The 20,287-nt window shown below is 35.6% G+C and overlaps 1 protein-coding gene across 3 annotated transcripts in view; it reads right to left on the bottom strand.

Annotated features, from left to right (window-relative positions):
• MCTP1 (multiple C2 and transmembrane domain containing 1) overlaps nt 1–20,287 on the bottom strand; it is a 235,301-nt gene that overhangs the window by 120,565 nt on the left and 94,449 nt on the right. For all 3 annotated transcript variants that reach the window (XM_069000758.1, XM_069000759.1, XM_069000760.1), the window contains 4 exons: nt 19,817–19,987; nt 18,123–18,253; nt 7,122–7,308; nt 2,093–2,186 (listed from right to left, as the gene is read on the bottom strand). In XM_069000758.1, coding sequence (XP_068856859.1) covers nt 2,093–2,186; nt 7,122–7,308; nt 18,123–18,253; nt 19,817–19,987 — 583 coding nt within the window. The remainder of the gene's footprint in view (nt 1–2,092; nt 2,187–7,121; nt 7,309–18,122; nt 18,254–19,816; nt 19,988–20,287) is intronic.

The following is a 20,287-nucleotide window of genomic DNA, read 5'->3' as shown; positions in this document are numbered from 1 at the left end:
TTCATTAAAAAGTAATTTGTGCTTTTTAGTCATTCATTCAACAGGAGTCTCAATTGCTCTTTATTCACACAGAGTTAGTACAGTATTACAATGCTACTCAATGTATGGTACAATGGAAAAATTTCACGTTTTGAAAGGAAAAAAAATCCTTGCAATGGTAGTAAGATTGATGACTACTTAAAAGATTACAGAAATCTTTTTCCCTCTGTGCTTATGTTTAATGATGGAATATTAAGGATTTTAAAAATCTAATCAGCTCAAACTAATAAATTTTGATTTATTACTTCACATGAAACTATTCCTGGAAGTGCAATGGGATATGTTCAGCAGACAGGGAACAGAGCAAAACACACAGGTACTATACCGTTGTTCTAGCTACTTTTCAGACTCAGGGGCAAAAGATTAACTCTGAAAACACAGTACAGGAAGATGAGCAAACTACTCCTTACCTTTTACTCACAGAAGCAACCCTTAGTGGTGCAAGTAACACCAATGATGACAGCACTCTCCACACTAAATACTCAGTTGAATAAAGGTTGGTCAAGGTTTTACACAATTTTTACAAACATGGTTTATTGACAATCACCAAATACCTATTTTGTTTCTCACTATTACTATATAAAGTTTAATTTTAAATTAATGACTTGTACATAACTACAAGTTACTAAAAATAGCTAAACTACTACAGCAGATAGTAAAACCACTTCATCCTCTTTTCAAAATACCCGGTTATTTTTGTCCAGAATATACAAGATTTCTGTCACATCTGGAATGTGCAGCCATCTCACAAAATACGTCTGCTGTATAAACGCTTTTTTTTACTAACAAACAGAATATGCAGGACAGGGAAGATACTGAGCACTCTTCCCCATCTTCCTGTCTGTCATCCTAAACATAGTGTCTGAAAATTTTTGGTAGCTCTGTACATCTTTAATTGAATCAAATATATTTCCAAAAAAATTGTTCAGCCAGCACAAATAACATGTTGATTTGAAAAGTCGAAGACTGAACAAGGTCAGGGACTGAATTATCCCATTTGCCCCTGAATAACTTAATCTCTCTCTCTGTTCAGACAACATTGGATTATAAGGTCAAACCAGATGGAGGGATCTTTAGAAGCATTTCTACAACCTCACCTAAAATAGAATCTGTTATTTTGTGTGCCACAAACTGGATGATCAGTTTCAGCAATAAAATGTTTGCACTATTACCTTTTCCGAAATACTGGTAGTCATGTTAATTATCAAAAAATATTAAAAATTGAAGAAGCTGCTTTATATCTATATCTGCTCCTGTAACAGAACATTTATTCTCGCTTCCTTTTATTTTCTTCCCATTTCTAAAAGTTTTTTTTATTGTTTTAAGCAGAGAAGGCTATTTTCTGACACAGATGCAGCTCATTTTGCACCATTCAACTTGGGCGGTATGAAGGTGATTGTACTTAAAGGAGATAACTTGGACATTTTTGCAGAAATATGGTCAGTATGGCTGAAATACTTTTTCTTTATTTTGCAAAGCAATATGTCAAATGAACCATTCAACTTACAATGTAAAATAGAAAATTTTAAAAAAAGTCTTATTTCCCTTATCTTAAAAAGATAAGCAGAAGCTACAGCAAACCGCATTCAGTTGAAATGTCTGAAACCAACAACAGCCTTGCTAAATATCTAACATATATCAAGGGGCTCTTTTGGCAACAGCTTTAAAGTAGTAAAGTCTGGAACCTTTTATTTGCCTTGTCCCTTGGAATTCAGCTTTAATGTTGATAAATTTGTATAGTTTCATCTACTAAAAAAAGAAATTTCTTCTACATAATTTTTGTAGGATGTCTGATGGAGAAAAATGCATATTTCACCTTTATGAGAAACAATCTACACAAGGCTCTGCTAGCATTAGAGTTACTTGCTGCCTTGCTTACAAAAGTTTTGTTGGTTTGTGTTTAGATTTTTTCATTAATGAGCAAAAGGTGAAAGTGCACAAACAGAATATAAACTTTAGACAGACTTTTGTTTTAAGCATTTTTTTCCCAGTTCTAAAAAAAACCAAATCTCACTACGGTATTTAGTGTCACAGAAACTAAATGAATCCTTGCCTGTGACATCAGCTGCCATCAATGCTTCTGCCCTGATGACCTTCACCTGAAGAAATCCCACATCGCTGATGTTATGGAACATCATCATTGGACTCTAAAAAATAATAAAAAGAAAAAGAATTTTGGATTGCAAAAGAGACTAACCAAAAGTAATATTAATAGTCTCCTCCCTAGCCCAGATGTAAGTTACTGTAATTCTGTCTACATACTCAGACTTCTAAACATTATTCAATGAAGAATGTACAGTTGTTTGCATTTCTTCCTGTATTTTGCAGCTTTAACTTATCAATGAAAATTACAAAGGAAAAGTTAGAATATGAGTGATTAGATGTAAGACAAATATTAGTGAATTTATCCCCCAATACTGTGGGAATAACTGTACTTCGAAATTTGAAATTACAGCAGTGTTACTTACAAAATTAACGCAAAAAATGAAACAACTCTTCTCCTTGAATTATTTTGCAAGATCTATATTCACATTTTCCCTTTGATGGCTCCAGTATTGTCTTGAGCAGTGACCTAGGGCCAATTTAGATTTTTGTAGTTGACTATTATATGCAAGCTTGCATAAACCATATATGCCTATATAAGCTTGTGAATAACATCAGCAAAAGCAATCAAAAGAGGATAACAAAAACTTAGTAATGCTCATAATAATCACATGCAGAAAGGACAAAAAAAGAATTAAAATATGTTGCCAATTCCATGGCAGAAAGCTCTTATCATAAATCATTATATTTTTCAGCATAAATTTCTTCAATATCTACATGTATTAAAAAGAGGAAGAAAAAAGAGTACAGTACACTAACACTTGCATTTATTCATCCAACACAGAATTAGAAAGCTTATTAAAAAACATGTTCCATTGCTGCCCATTTTTCAAGTAACTAAAACGAACAAACTGGGAGTACTGCACTAATGAGATGTGACATGCTATAATCTCAAACTCTAGCTTTTAATATTATTTAAAATTTGCAGAGTTTTAAATGATAGAACACTGAATGCAACTCTGAATCTGGAATTGATTAATAACTAACCTGGCTCTATTGTTCAGTTCTTAGATAACCTAGGGGAGGAACTCCAAAAGAATAAACTAAAATTAGATTTGCAAACCTATATATGTGGTCTCATTTGTGGTTAGTTTTGCAAATTCTGTTCATCAATACTAGCCTATACCTTTATTTTGAAATATTTTAAAATCTGGACTAATGTATTTAATGCCCGTAGTCTTTTCTAAAATTTTAATGTGGTGAAACTTTTTCCACTGCCTATGACAATGTACAGACTTCTACAAAAAGCAAACACCAGGAAAAACATCAAATCAACAATTCCTAATTTATTACAAAGGCAAAGTTTACTGTTATGGGAAATGAGAATAAATTACATCACTGAATCTAAAAACCACAGATGCTGCTTAAATGAAATATTAAATGTCAGCTTGCAAAAACAACAGTATGTTTTTGCACAGAAAATCTATCCATTAAGATGTTACACATACAATATGCATCCCTGTTTCTATTAATAAGATAATTCTAACAGTTAAATCACAGATATTAATTTCACAAACCCCAGCTGACCACTTACTATTTACAGTGAAGATTTGACCTTGCTACACTGAACTAAAAATCCAATTAAGTGTAGTAGCCCATATGTTATATACATGCATCATGTCATAATGGGATAGCAGTAAATAATTTTTTACCAATTTTAATAAAATAGTCATCATAAATATGACTTCAAAATACTGATGGTCAGCTTTAATCAGCACACACTCAACCCCTTGTTTATGTGCTTACAAGCTGAGAGTAGCAGAGATGGTGTTACAGATAGCACTGGTACAATTCAAAAGCATCTTGGCATCCTTCATTTATTACAATGATGATCAGGGTTTGGAAGCTTCTTATCAGAACTGGTACCAGAACAGAGATAGTTCTGCTGTAATATGCATGATGAAAATGACAGGATTTACAAAAATGTTTCCACATTCTACTCAAGTTTCCCAATGACCAAAACACCAAGCTGTAGAAATAAAACAAAGCAAAAACCGAATACAAAGCAAGACAAGCAAAGGCACCCACTTCCTCTGATGCCATACAGTCCCCCTTTTTCCAAATTTCATCCTGGTTAGGTCACTCTTCAAAAGGGTGCCAGTGCTGTATTTCGCTTTGACATCTTTATTAGAATCCCACAGAATTTTTGAACTTTTATTTCCAGAAAGTAGCTGGCTTAGATTCTTTTACTACACATGCTGACTAGGGATACTGATGAAAATGAATACCATGCCACGACAGAGGCTCTGGGAGAAGCAAATTACTTTAACACATTACTTTAAATATATAACTTTAAGTAATAGTTTATCAGGTGATATTCTGCCTTCTTATTTATGATTATTGTTGAAGGTATCAAAAACCCACATAGTTTCTGAAGCCTAGAATTTCCATAGCAGAGGAATCTGTGATTTGCTGGGAATCTTTTCAGCCCTCAATAGATGGGTAAAGATTGAAATGCTCTGGAGATGAGTCTTCTTTATTTTTTTAATGAAAGGCTGTATAATATATTTTCTGTATGGCTGCAGCAGCTGTCAGGAAGAGCATCTCAGTTCAGCTCTATTATGGGAGAAGCAATACCCCATCCTATGGCATTGAGATACACTGAGGGGCTAGTACTGATTGACAGCTTGTCACCATGACGTCTTATTCCATCTCTGTTATGGAGAAAATTAATGTCACACCACCAGCCTTATGACTCGCTGTCATCTTAGAACTGCTCACCTTTTATCAATGCTCTAAATAACATTTCAAGCCCATCGTCTCACAGTGGACAATCTGGTCAAGGGACATTAAATCGGATGACTGTGAAATGTCATAATAAAAATGGAATGCTAACAACTTCTCTAAACTAGCTCCTCTGGTTTTTAAACTGTGACAAGGGGGACCATGAGTTCAGCACACCAGTTCTGAAAAGGTCATACAATCTCTCTTGGTCTGTACCCATTAATGTGCCCCCCTCCTCACCCCAAAAGGAATTAATCTTTTCAGACAATTGTGGTAAAATAATGGTTCAAACAGTAATGCCTGTTTAATTTGTAAGGCTCTGATGTTCAGCTACAAATGGTTAAGTGACAGTAATAGAGTCATTTTCTAAGGCTATTTGATCTGATGGCAAGGTCAGCTCATTAACTGTTTTTGGCTGTAGAAAGGGTGCAAAATACATTTCTCAAATGGAAAGTAGATTTTTTTAAGAGAACGGAAACCCCAAAATACTGCCGCTCAAGAGGGAACTCTACATCTTGCTAATTGCATGCGTTGTCTTTGTATTAGTTCTGAAGTGGAGATATGAATACCAAAGTCAAATTCAACATCAGTGAAAATAAACTACTTGAATTAAGTTAATTCTGGTAATTTCTTTCTTCTGCTGGTAATTTTAATAAAAACAGTAGAATTTATCAAAAAGGTATGTAAATACCACAATTTTCAGAAGCACATAATGAGAAAGTCATACCTCTGCAATATGAATATCTTCCCAAAATTTAAATGTTTTCAAATGCAGACAGCAATGTAAATATATGAACAGACACATATCCTTGTATATGCAAGAAACAGGAATAAACCAGATCAATCTTATGCCACATAATTATGCTTTACACTGGGGAAAAAATTTGAGGATTTAGGAAAAATGATTAATAGTACAGTCATAGCATGTTTCTATACTGCTACTGAAATAATCAAAACCATCAGTATCACTCGTCTGCCATATCATCACATAGAATAAGCCACAGAAATATGTTATTGTTGCTGTTGGTAGCAAGAACTATGGCACCTCAAAAACATATCCATCAAAAAATTACTCCATTTAGAGACATCTGTTTTGACAACCGCAGACTGTCTTGGTAGATTCCAAAATGTGCCATAACTCTCTTAATTGTAATTATTTTTCAGAGATGGTGGACAATACCTTAGCCTTCAGTTCATTTTGGAATATTATATTTAGCCTCACTAAGTCACCTCTATTAAATTGTGTTTATGATAACACTATTGGTGTATGAGTTGTACAAGCATTAGCAGACAGCTGATTCAGTGGAGATAGACAGAATAAATTTGCTGAAGCACACATCCTGCTAATCTGTTTGAAGAATATTGTACAGCATTAGTACTAGGACTTCATGTTATCTGCACAGCCTGATAAGGTACATCTTTATTAAATTCAGTTATTGAAAGGATGTCCGTCATGGAATAGGAATATTCTAAAATCTTAAAAATAAATTAAGCAGCCTCTTTGATAGTCAGAGCTTGGTTTAATGGCTGAGTGTCTAGAGAAGCCCTTCTAAACACCTGGCAGCATTGTACAATAAAAGCTTTGTAATTGCAAGTGGAAATAGCATTTTTTTCTTTCTTTCTTCATGTGCAGTGAGACAGTCACTCTTAGGGATTTAGGTATTAGCAAATGCTGGAGTAAGAGCTCCCCTCTCTGTCGCTTTGATAAAACTACAAAGATTCTGTGTAATGTAAGGACGCTGGGATATTAAAATAATCTGCTTCAGAATATTTTAAAATGGAAACATCGTTTGAAACAATTATTTTGATGTGCTTCAGCCTCTAATATGAAGATAAAAAATAGATTCTCTTGCCCTTTAACAGATGATCTAAAAAAAGCTGAAAACCATCAGCACCTCAAACTATTTGGCATAAACAATCACTAGAAACTGTACAGTTGCTGCATGATCCCTTAGTTACTTTCTGCTTGGTAAAATTTATTTGCAAGACAGTAAAATTACTTTCATTATGTGACATCTTTTCAAACAGTTGAATTACCATGTAAAAAATACCTTATTGTATGAAGAGCATTTGTAGCCTTCTTTATGTTACTTGCACCAGCTGTAACTACTTGTATATTAATAACTAGTTTAAATTATTGTCATTGGCTAGGTGTGATTAGAATAGAAGAGATATATTTAGATTTTCCCCTCATAATAATTATTTTTTATATAGGCCAATATTTTTCTAACAAAGGGTGAAAGAGAACTTCATACATATCTCTTCAGTATCTCCTCTCGCTCCTTCTGGTCCTCCAGGGAGTTGATGGAGAGGTCAGAGATAGTGACTGCAGCTGAGGCTGTGAGAGTGACCAGCAATACCAGGTATCCCTCTCCCTCCTCTAGCGGCATCTCCAGCTTGTGGGTTTGTTCTTTACTCAGGGTCGACAGGTCAACCTGGCACCTAGAAACACACATTCTCCATCAGCATGTGATTTTACTCACATCGAACAAGAGCACATTGTCTTGCTTGCATTCAAATGGACAAAAAACCCAAGTAAGCAGAAACTCCATCCCAGCTTCCAAAAAAAATTCTAAATTTCTCTTCAGCTTTAACAGATGCTGCTTGTTTCTTTCTTCTTAGAGCAACACAAACAATTTTGAAGTGAAAAATCAAATTAATAAGAATTTAATGATACTAGAGACAAGATTAGCTAATACTCCTTACTCAAATGCAAAGAGAAGTTTAAAAAATCCAGCTCAGATGCATATTTTACTTCTAATTACACCTCTTGTATAAACACAAAACATAAGTTTTCATGTGAACACTTTTCCACCTAACAACAGTAAAAATCCTTTCTTAAAAAATAAAATTCTACGTGGACTTAATTGTGATGGCATGAAGATGACTGGGCATAGAAAAGCTCAACTTATGCACCTCCTGAAAGGCTCAGCTCTCATGCAGTAAACTGTGTGTGGGTCAAATCTTCATGCAGGCACTCAGGGTAAAATCTGATGCCACAATCCCCAACAGTCATTTTATTATATAATAAAATGTCTCAGCTTGTAATGAGCAGGGACTACATACAACTGTGCAGAGTGTGTGCAGAGTGGCTGAAGCCAATCTGCCCTGCTTGATCGCCTTCTGAATAACTCTGGCTGTACCATACATGAGCTAATGAGGAATGATTCCATACATGCCAGGCAGCAGAAACAGCTTTGCAACATCTTTAGAAATATAAGGCAAAGCAGAGAAGGAAGAAGAATATCTCTGCTACCAAAGAGCTGACTATAACCTGTTAAATAAAACAATAATATCTTAATGTTGGTGATTAGTTTGTGCATGGTTTAGATGTTTTAATACTTCAATTTATATAATGCACAAGGTTCAACGTTCCTAGACTGCAATTTGAGCATGTCAGAAATTCAATGTCTGTGTCAAATGTAATGCCAGCTTGGGATGAGAATTTTTGTGAAAAAGCCCTATTTGGAATACTTATAGCATCCCAAAATGAGTTTTGCCAACTTTTTGCTCTAAGTAAAAACACTAATAATACTGAAATAAATTAATACATTTGATATATAGGTTAGCCACTGAACACTCTACTTTGAACAGCAATTATTCAATGTGATTAGCACATGTACTACATGCCACTAATTCACTAAACCAAATATCTAGCAAACTCTTTTCATAAAATGTCAATTGATTTTGAAGACAAAGCTAATGTGGTCACTGTAGGGCCAATAAACTGATAAAAAGGTGGCAGACATGAAAAAATAGCCATTTAAGGATTGGAAATAGCCAATTATGAGAATAAATGCAGCCTCATAAAATGAGCATTGTGCTATCACAGGCAGATCACATTTACTACAGGAAAACTGTCTTTTATTTTTTTTATTTACTGCCTGTTGTGCAGCTGCCTAAGCTAGTGCAAAGCTCATATTGTAACAAGGTTCAATTATCCTACAATGAAAAAAATTCAAAGTCATGTAACATTCTCAGCTTAACATTCTCAGCTTTGGATGATAGGGAGTGAGAAATTAAATTAGCAATAGTAAGGAAAAATAAAGCTGTTGCTATCAGTGCAGCTGATAGCCAATACAAGTTTCATACACGTACATAAACGGTCTAATTTTTATTTAGGATGCAGTGAAGAATAGGAAACCCTCCTTAAAATAACAAATATTGTAATCAGGCATTCAAAGCTGTAGTAGGTTAAAATACCGCTGGTATTAAATACTTTTCGATAGTTTCTTTCAAAGCAGATACCCCTCAAAAATAGGACAGCAACAATACTGAGTCTTCAACCAATAATCATTTAAAGGACCAGTCCAAACTCTCTTAAAGTCAGTAAAAGAATCAGAAAGCCATTATTCTAGTAATGCAGAAATAATCCACCCCTCACTCAAAAACAGGCAACAAAAGCTACCACACATATATCCATCAGAAAAAAAGCAATGAGTGTAAAATTACAAGGTCTACATCAGGGCTACAAGATCTGATTTCTTCAATTCTTGAAGTTATAACACTTTAGCAACACAAGTAGTCCATGCTATTTTTTTATTTAGGCAAAAAGAAGCAACTGACAATTTGATTTTACCTGTGCATCTTTCCTACAGCAATGAAATATTCCTAATAGCACCAGATCTAGAACAGATTACCTGAGAAACATATATCTATCACCTGCTTGATAAATCTTCATGAACAGGCCATCACCAGCTTGTTATTTCCTAAAATCATACAAAGGGTAGGAAGTGAACTGGAAAATTTTTTACAGTAGAAGTCTTAACCATTTTAAAGGAAAATTATCCTCTCAAGGGCCCTCAGATAATTTGATAAAAATATAGGATTATTCCATTAAAGACTGTCACCTTTGTGCTTTATAGGTCTGGGTTTAAGAGTGTCTCTATGCACACATGGTCAGGTGAAAGCAGATTTCTCATCCTGTGCCAGGTCCTCTGCCCTGGCCTTGCAGGAGATGCAGCCTACATGCACCTAACCTGAAAGTGCTGAGGCTCAAGGAGCATCTAGCATAAGGGAAGCATATTTACTACATGTGCTTCAGTAAAATGGCATGATGTTCCAATCTAATGACACTGTAAGAAAAATTGCAATCTTTTCCCATTAGTAGTTGATATTTTTCATGATAAAAAATCAACCTTGTTTGATCTCATGCCAAATTATCCTAAAAAAAAAAAGAAATAATTTTTTGTTAGATATCCTCTGTCCTCACCAGATCTTTGTATGGGACCAAAAAAAGTGAAGGAAGTCTGGTTTTATTAAGCTAATACCTAAACCCTAACCCTATCCTAGAATAACCTTGACAGACTCCAACAGGAAAACCACAGGACTCCTTTTTGTATTACATTTTGTTAGAAGGACTGAAGCTAACAAAATCCTTCCAAAAATAACTACCTGTTTGGAAAATATCTGTTTTCCAAATGTAAATATCTTTGGAAAGCTCAAGTTGACGAATGTCCCTTTATATTTTACTGAAATTATATACAAATATTCCATGCTTTAAAGATTTAGCAATGCTTACTTTTATGTCAGTTAAGATGTTCTCTAAAAAGAAATTTATTTCCTACAACTGTCTCTCCATGGAGGACAAAGAATCTTTGAGGATGAAGGTGAACTTGTATGTTACCAGAAAGTGGTGCAGAATGAGTGAGAAATTTTTGTCCCATTTTCTCAAACTGAGGACCATGAAAAATGACAGCCATTTTGAGAAGGCTGTAAGCTGCATATGACCAGCAGCTGTCATATTGAAAACATGAGAAAATAGTAACTTTGGACAATCCTGTTTCTTAAGGAATTATTATTTACATGCTGCTGCTAAAGGAAAAGACTTCTTCCACCTGTAATGCGATCAGCCTGAAGAATTACAGACAAAAAATTGCCATTAGCTCCACAGACATTTCCAAGCATGACTATAAATCACACAGTAGTTTTTAGGGCAGTTTGAGTTTTTCTGTATCTTCCATGCTGTATGGCCCCTTCAGTGCATCCTGGTTTCAGCACTACAAGTGGTGGGCAGAAGCACTGGAACAATTTCCCTGGCTGGCTGGCCCTTCGGAAAGAGGCGTAGGGGCATGTATCCCACCTATCAGTTCAACATATGAACACTACCAGGCACCATGTGTATCTGGATTTTCACATTTGAGAGATCAGAAGGGAGAAAAACCACAATAGTGCATCAAGCTCATGTGCCAAAGTTATCGCAGATAAATTGCTCAAAAACAGGGTACAGTTCCCATGGAGGAAGATTTGAAGGTTCAAGGGGAATCTACCACTTGTCTGAAACTGTGTTCAGTGTGTTAATCACACAAAATTTTAGAAATATATTTCAGATTTATTTTTAATTTGAATATATCTGGCCTTTGGTTCTTTTTATGCCTTTCCTTACCAGTTGAAAAACCCTTTAGTGTTTCATGTTTTCTTCTACTGAAGGAACTCATACACTATAATCATATCTCTTCTTGATCTTCCTTTTGATATGCTAAGCACCTTCAGCTCCCTATACATTTCCTAGGAACATATCTCCTACAGCCCTCAAATGACTTTTTGTAACTTTTCTGATCCAGTGAAATTCTCCTGCATCCTTTTTAAAGTGTGGAAGGCAGAACTATATGTAGTATTTTATTATCAGCATGTCTAACAGGTAAAAATCACCTCCCCTCTTTAGTTCTAACAGAACCTGGAATATAAGACTGTGTTGGCACCCTGGTGAAATATTCTTGCTAATGAATGAATTACAAAGGTAGCGACATGACATAGAAGGCCTCTTAAAAGCCAGGTGGCCAGGCAAGTGAGAGACAGCAGATAGTGAGATCGTTTTCTCACATGACAAAATAAAGCATAAAAGAGGAACTGGCAGAATCCTAAGTGATAGGGACAGAAAAGCACCACTTGGCTACAAACCAGGCAACTTAATTACCATCATGACTTGTTCAGGAACACAGATTTTTAACTCCACTGTGATCCAGGTCTATGCTGCTCCAAAGGATGCCAAGGAGAGGAAACTGTGTGATTCCACAATTAGAACTGAGCTGGACACACATCAGAAGCAGCAAGGCATGAACTGCTACAATTTGTGAGACTCCATATCCTTTATGAGCAGAGTAAAATGTTCCAGTAAAATCAAGAAACAAAAGCAGAGGGAAAATTTTGCAAAGCACTAGCAGAAAATGACACATCTCAGAAACACTGAATGTTGACTGCAGTAATGTGAATTTCTTGGAAGAACTGGAGCGAGACATTTTTAACTGTAAAGATAATGAGAAATAAATTAAATTATGGACTCCACATGACGCTTGTGATAGGTGGTTGATAGAGGCGTTAAGACTGAAAACCAGGGAAGCTCCCAAAGGGGTTGGAGACTGTACCTCAGCTAAGTAGGACACTAAGGACAAGAGTGGAGCTTAGCTGGGGAAGATGGGAGAGCAGATCTTAGCAGGACCTGAAGAACAGTGCTGTCAGTTGCCACATAGCAACACATGGAAGGCAGGAAAGAGCCCTGCAGTTTGGGGTAAATCAGTCATAGTAACAGAAATATGAGAGCTCCATGAAATACAATTTCACCAGTCACCAAGCAATGCCTGAATACAAAATTACCGTTTATTGCTTGCTAAAAGAAATACAGTCGATGCCACAATATGCTGCTGATGGATTTTGAAATCACAGATTAACTTTTTCCTAAGCATAGTTCTTCACTATAAAACTAGAGATTTACTTTTGATATTGCACAGGCAGAAATTACTTAAAATTGGTTTCTCATGTGGTATTTCCTAGGTTGTCCCCACGGCACAACCACATATTACAGACTGTTAGTGCTGTCACCAGTGCAATCTCTCTGCAGCAAAATTAACGCTTTCATCTGCTAAATTAGTCTATTGCTATAAACACTATGTCTCCCTATACAGTTCTCTCCTTACTAGTTGGCCCAAGAAATTTTGCAAGAGCTTTCACACAGCTCCAATCTGTGCCTTTCATAAATTGTCACAAAACCCTATTTGCACTCTTCACCATTTTCTACACACCGTCACGCTCCTCATGTCTAAGCTGACCATTCCACATTTCCTTCTCCCTTCCTCTTATTTTGCCACTCTTCAAGAAGTAGACTTCCATATGTGAGAAGACATAGGGTCAGAAGAAGGATTTGTAAGCAGCCCAGCTTGTGTGCAGCATTCTGTATCTCAGCATACGTTGGGGAATACTACCAATTTCGCATCAGAACACGACAATAACAACTGTCAGTAAGAGTTGCAAGTAATACAATATCTGGTAAGAGAAAGTTACCGAAGATTTGTGAGCAAAAACTGAAACTTTTTTGGTTTTCTAGCAGAACAGAAGTGCCTCTGCATTAGTAGAGTAAAGATGTGCTGAGATAGGAATACATAAGGTATGGATTACCTAAAGGCCAAATTTTGAGATGTACTATTACATCTGTCTCCTTTTGACAACAATCAGAAATGGAGATGGCTCAGCACATCACAGGATATTTCAAAGGCAGACCTGGCAGTAGCACTTTTAGATTTCAATGCTTCAGGCGTAATCTTTATTTTAGATCAAGAAATGCATCTGCAATTAATTTAACTTTAGTCATAGTGTATAATCAACACAGGATTATAAAGACAGACTATTGGTTGTGTGCTCTTCTGTGTTTGCACAGAATTGCTGTGTAATTCACATGTGCACACAGTTCAAGTCAAATTACAACATTATGTTTACATTTTTAACATATCTTCCCAAAGTTACTTCAACATGCAGAAATTTTCAAACTGCGACGCAAAAAACATTTTTGAAAGCCCAGCATAATAATGTACTATTTAGATTTCCAGAGGAAACCATCTTGTTTACAGAGTTTTGCAAAATTGAGGAAACTTCAAGACTTGTCAATTTTAACATTAACATGAACTTCACAAATACTGTTCAAAACCTTCTTCTCGGGCAACAGAAAATTGCCAGTATTTTAACATAAATCACAGTCTCCACAATATCTCTAGAAAAAGATCTGGGAAGAAACACTTGCCATAGCATATTTAGTGTCCTTCACCCAAATTCAGATGCATGTTGGAGTACTCATATACAACTTTATAGCATCACTTAGTTCTCTATGATAATGCTCAGTCTCCCATAGCAAAATTACATAAATGTCAGTGCAGGGAAAAAAAACCCAAACCATAAATACTTTATAATTTTGTATTTTTAAAAGAAAATCTGACTATAATTTAGAACTTTGATAGCATATTCCCATGCTTTCAAATTAATCATAGAATCATAGTTGCATATCATTTGTATTTATGTACACCCAAAAGCCACTCTATGATTGCATTACCACGAAAAAACTAAACAGACAAGGCATAGCAGACTAGGTATTATAAAACTAAATACCTAATTTTCAATATTTTAACTTTTGTATTTCATAACATCCATTTTATGGATGTTCACAAAACCAATGTGAATTTTTGTGTCAGTATTTAGAGAGATTATACGAAATTTCACTTTGCTACAGATAAAATTAATACACAGCCTCAATGAATTCGCTACGCACAAGGCCTTTTTTCTTAATTTGCATCAGATGGGAAAAAAGACAATAGCATCTATAAATACTTATGAAAATAGATATAGATGAAGTCAGCAGTAATTTCCTGGCACAAAATAAAAGCAAAATTCAATGTCATTTTAAAGATAAATGTGCATTTTTCATACCAATTAATAATGCTATAAATCCCTCTGCACTGGATTGCAAATAACTTCAGCTGAATAAAATTGCATGACATGGGATTTACTTATTCTCTATGTTCACAGAAACAACTTGTTCTCTGACAGCACTCATTCTTGGCAATTTATTGCAGCTGTCAGCAGCCCATTTGTTCAGATTAGTGCTATGCATAAAGGTGTAACAGTCATGAGGATTTATTAACTGATTATCGTAAAGGTGACAGTCAGAATTGCCTTCAAAAACATAAATGATAAGAAAGCTAAATAATTACATGACGATTAAAATCACCTTCATTTAAATCTTAGTATTACCTACATAAACTCACTGCAGTACGTTTTTAATCACAGGAGCATATTGAGTCAATATAGAACATAAATTATTTTCTCACAGCAAAAACATGTGAATCTTAAATATGCTCACACTGAAAAATATATATACATACATATATATTTCTACTTATCACATGAAGCAATGACTAATGTCATTTATGCAAGTCTATATATGTCTTTAAATGCAAGAAGGCGGCCCATGTGGCTTTAGCTCCTGGTGCTTTCCATAAAAAGAACTTCAAGACCTCATATTTTTGGTCCTGGAATGTTGATTGTTTTTTTAAAAAAAACTATATTCAGAAGGATGGCAGAATTTATCTCCTGTAAAATGCATCTCAGTTCTGGTCAAGAACAGTGTTTTCTCATACAAATCAGCACGATTGGAAATACATTTTCCTTAAAGCTCTTGTATGAGGTCTTTTCCCAGGCTTTTGAAATACTGAAATAAACACTGAATGGGTTCTAGGGTTTGGGTTTTTTTAGAATACTCTAAGATGGAAGTTCACAAGGTACTACAACCTTTAAACTCTCATGGAGAATGCACACAATTGAAATTCAAATGTATTTTATAAACACAGAATGCTCCAAGTTAAGAATGGAAATCAACCAGTCAGCATTTCATTTCAGACACTGCCATACTGAACATGCCTGGGCATCAAGATGAAGACAGAGCTTTATGCTACTTCTGTGACAGACGTCTCCTTTTGCTTTTCTGAACTAGGATGCCATGCTGTCAGTCACCCTCCTAACACTTTCCTCCCTCTCATAAGGAAGATATTTGTCCCCCTTACAGGGGGAGCTTACAAGCTACCCCTTCCACTTCCATCTTTGCCACTCCAAAACCAGAATCTCACTTCCATGTCCTCAGCCTTCTCAAACATCTTTCCTGCATTTTCCTCCCCTCAGAAATGGATTGCAAGCCCAAGTCCTTACAAGTATAATGTTATACACAAGGCCCACAGAAGCCTACATCTCTGTTCTCCCACTTCTTTTATTTCACAAAAGTGCAGCTGAGACATGGTATCATTCCAGGAGAGTTTACAGCATTCTGGTTTGGAATAGAATTTGCAAGTAACTGAGCTCAGCACAGAAAAAAACACAGGTTTTCTGTGCTATTGTCCAGGAAGATCCTGAACTTTTCCCTTCTACCTGGGAAACCTTTTCTAAGTTTGCCCAGTTCTTCAATCTAGTGTGCCTTCTCCCTAGCTGTATTTTGGCCAGGCAGGACATCTTCAACAAACAGTTGTTTTCATTTGCATTTAATATAAATATTCTTATATAATATTACAGCTGCCGCTTGCACATTATTCAAGCAAGCAGAAAGATCACAGCAAGATGAAATGGATTACCCTCCATTCTTGAGCAATGGTAAAATGCTACCAGGAAGTCTTTTGTTTCCCTCCCACAGCCTCATTATCACTTCTTCTAGAACCTGAATCAAAATATCCAACTTATTGTGTGTATCTTGAAAGCCATAGAGCCTTAGTCATGGAGCACGACTCAGTCGTGCTTTTAAAAATTAATATACGCTTACCATAACACACAGAACAAGTCTGTAGTGTGTGCACCAAAGCATTTCCAGCTTTTAGGGACAGCCTTGAAAGGAGAAACTGGGGAAGAGAGGTCAGCATTAAGTGAAGCTGTCAGGTGGGTGATTTTTATCTGCAGTGACTGGAAAAGAGTATCAGGAAGGGGGAATATTAAGACCTATTTTCGTATTCAGAATGAGCTCGACAAATGACAGTTTTTCATGGAAATCTCCATGGAGAAGAATTTTTCTGCAGGTTGCATTACCAGAGATAAGGTACCAACAGAAGGTGAAATGAGAGAGTGTCTGCAAGGACAAACTGAAGAGGGATTATGTGTACACTGACAGAGGGGTCACAAAAATCAAGAGCAGCAAGATTTCAGCAAGTGGTGCTTGGATGATGATGCTCTGAAAAATCACTCATGAAAACTTTGAATCTCACCAGCTTTTCAAAAGAAGGTTAAAATTAAGAAGAAAACTAGAATAATTTCCCAAGGTATAAAACACATTGACACAGGACTAAATTAGTACATAACTTCAGAAGAATATTTATTGTTATCATATATGCCAACTGAAATAAAACAAGGGAAAAAAAAAATTTAAACTTCACATAATCACTCCATCCATTTGGTTTCATCATATAAAACAAAATCCTAATGTGCATACTTTTGAAAAGTGTGTTTGTCAATTTTAAAGCTGTTTTCTTGCTACAGACTCTGTATATAAACTGAGTTCAAACAATTTACAGCAGGAAATAAACACAGAATATTATTAAACACATCTAATTTGATAAAGAAAGCCATTATCCAAAATGGAATGAGAGGGAGGAAAAGGTCAGTAGATAGATTGCCACATTGACAACAAAAGTACATGGTTTGGTCTGTGGGATTTCCATTCCTGATTTTAACTAACAGAAAAAAATTGATTTTGCTAGTTAATAGTATCAATGTCCTAGTGAAAGCACCTCCAATAAAAACAATCAAAATATATGGGATTAATAATTATTAATTATTAATGCTATTATTATGACTGCATGGATATCAAGTAAACTATGAAGTAAACAAATATCTGAGCTTTCCAAATAGCACCTACTTTGTAGTAGCTATAAGCACAAGACAGATTTTTTCCCTATTAGCTAACAATTAATGATACCTCCTATTCTGTAAAATGGAGCATAGCCATACAAATATAAGCTATTTCTTGAACTCCCAGACAGATTCACTTTTCCTGAATATGAATTAGGTGAATGATTCTTTGTCTCAAAATATGTGAGTAGTCCTTCAACTTTATTTTCATTCACCAAAAAGACTGGTACATGAATTTGGTCTTACGCATCAAGTCAAAACAGTTGTTTCTCCTCCAAGATGGATGTTGCTGTATAGAACCTCCTGCACCTTGGTAACTGCTCTAAATGGGATTTTTATTTTTGAAAACCTCAGTCTATCAATTGGTAAAAGCTGCCACCTACTGGTCAATTAAAATTACATTACATCATCAATGTAAAGAATTACATCAATGCAGCAAACTATGCTGGAACATTGCAGAAATCCTCCCTGAACTTAAAAAAAAAACCCAAACGAGGAACCAAAAACATATGGTCATAAGAAACAGTTTCAATGGCAAGGCTCATTTTAATCATCCTCTCTCACGGACCTCTTTCTTCCCCATGGACCAAGAAGGCTAGAATTGCACAAACCTGCCAATGAAATCATCCCTTTTGCCAATGTCTTTGTCCCAAACGGTAATATCAATAATTCCACCTCGTTCTTCATAGAGATGAAAGTCAAACTGCTCCCTCCACTGAGGATTCAAAGTTTTTGGAACAATCTGAAAGGAAAACAAAAAGAAAGTCATATTACATTGTGCAAGCATACACTTTCTTAAATTGTAAATTTGATCATTAGAATCTGTTCAGGGAGCTTTTCCTGTCTGCAGTATCAACATCTCAAGCAGTGAGAATTAAAAAATTATAATTAGGAAAGACTACTACTCAGTTCTCTCATGCCTCTCTGATGCAACAGCAATCTCCAAAATCCTGCAACCCCTCACCTTTAAAAGCCTCCTGAACAAAGGATTTGCCCTGGGAATGGAGCCATTTCTCAGTAGAAAAATTATGTCCTCTGTGAAGTGACAGTTAGCTATAAAGTTATTTTTCTGAGCCCAAAGGTAAACAAACCACCTGCAATGACACATAGATGGTGACTGTAGGTACTTAAACAAACGATTGTATCATGTCCTTTTTTCCTAGCTGCAGTAATATTGGGATAAACATGATACTATGGTTTACTTCATATGGAATAAAATTAGTTCACTTCCAGAAGTGTATTTTACTTCCTTTCCTTTGAAACTCTGATGAAGCTAGCTTTCTTAATAGTTTTCAGTCCAGTTACTTTTTACTTCAATAGATTTCAGTCCATATATTTCTGACCACACTGTGAAGAACAGAAAGCTTTCAAAATTTTCTACAATAATGCAAAAGCAGTATTCACAGTAGTCATACCAGTCCTGAGCAAGAACAGAAAACCCCTAATATCTTCCCTATTTAGATAACAGTACTTCCCACAACCACCAGTTCTACTGGCTTGAAAAAAAAAAAGAAAATTCAAAGAGGATTATGAACATTTTTAATTCACAACAGCATGAAATTTGCTTTCTTCTAATTTCAGATTAAGAGGCCCTAATGCAGGCTCAGAGCTCTGCAAATATGACAAGTAAATGTTCCTGCCCTCTTCCTCAATTTACCCTTCATCTGGCTGTAAAAACCACAGTGACTGTCACGGCCATCAGGACAGGAAGGTCATGTGCACCATCGGCAGTCCCAGCACCTTCTCTAAACAGCAATTTTCAAAACAGTAGGGACCAGGAGAAGGAAAAAGTAATAGCAACAAAGCCAAGCAACTCTTCACAATATTTATCTCCTAGATCAATCCTCTCTTACCTGTGAAGCTCAAACATAAAGAAAACTTTAATGAAACTCGTTGTTAAGGACAGAAAGACGAAAGTCAGATTATAAGCATGATGTGGTTTGAGGATAAGACAATGTAAATGGTCCAAGAGGCACCTAGCATCAAGCCAGAAAGAGCTTGTCAGAATCAATCTGCATCTCTTTCCTGCCATGAATGACCCCTAACAGTAAATAAATCCAACATAGTCAGTATGGAATATTATGTGTGTCCCTCTTCAAACCCACTTTTTTTCAGTGCTACATTTTTTCCCATCTAGTACTATTTTTGTTTATAATGAATCAAAAAGAAACATCTAAACAGACCTGTAGGTGCTCTGACAGGTAATTATTACAACAATAAATCTCCATCACTACTGAAAGTCATACAAAAACACCAAACAGGAACAAAGCATTTTAAAAAAATTTTTGGTCACAGCTAAAATTACCTTGCTCTTGTACTTCTGATGCCCCAAACGAAACTTCACATAAGGATCACTGAGCCCATTTGCATCCATCGCCTTAAGTTCACGACCTTCTATTAAGGTAACACTAACTATCCCCCTCCATAACTGAGACTTTCTGTGCAGGTCTGAGAGACGTAAGCTCTGGGTCTGAAACTTTACAGAAAAAAAAACATAGAATTAGTTAACACAATTCCAAAACTTTCCCCTGCTTTTTAATGTTCTCTTTCATGTAACTATGAATGTAAAACAACCACCTTAAGCCATTTGAAGCTATTTGACAGTATGTATGTAAACTATATTGCAAAAAATTACTTGGAGAGTAATAAAATAGTGACAATTATGTTGGTAATGTCATATGCTGCTTTTGCAGAAGCAAATAGAACAAATGCTGCTCAAGGAAATGTTCGTTTAAAAAAAGGATGTTTTTTCTGCTTCACTTCTCCCTCTGATGAT

The sequence above is a fragment of the Aphelocoma coerulescens genome (assembly GCF_041296385.1).
Source record: "Aphelocoma coerulescens isolate FSJ_1873_10779 chromosome Z unlocalized genomic scaffold, UR_Acoe_1.0 ChrZ, whole genome shotgun sequence".
Classification (NCBI taxonomy): domain Eukaryota; kingdom Metazoa; phylum Chordata; class Aves; order Passeriformes; family Corvidae; genus Aphelocoma; species Aphelocoma coerulescens.
Note: the sequence above shows the minus strand (reverse complement) of the source record. Positions and strands in the feature narration are given on the sequence as shown.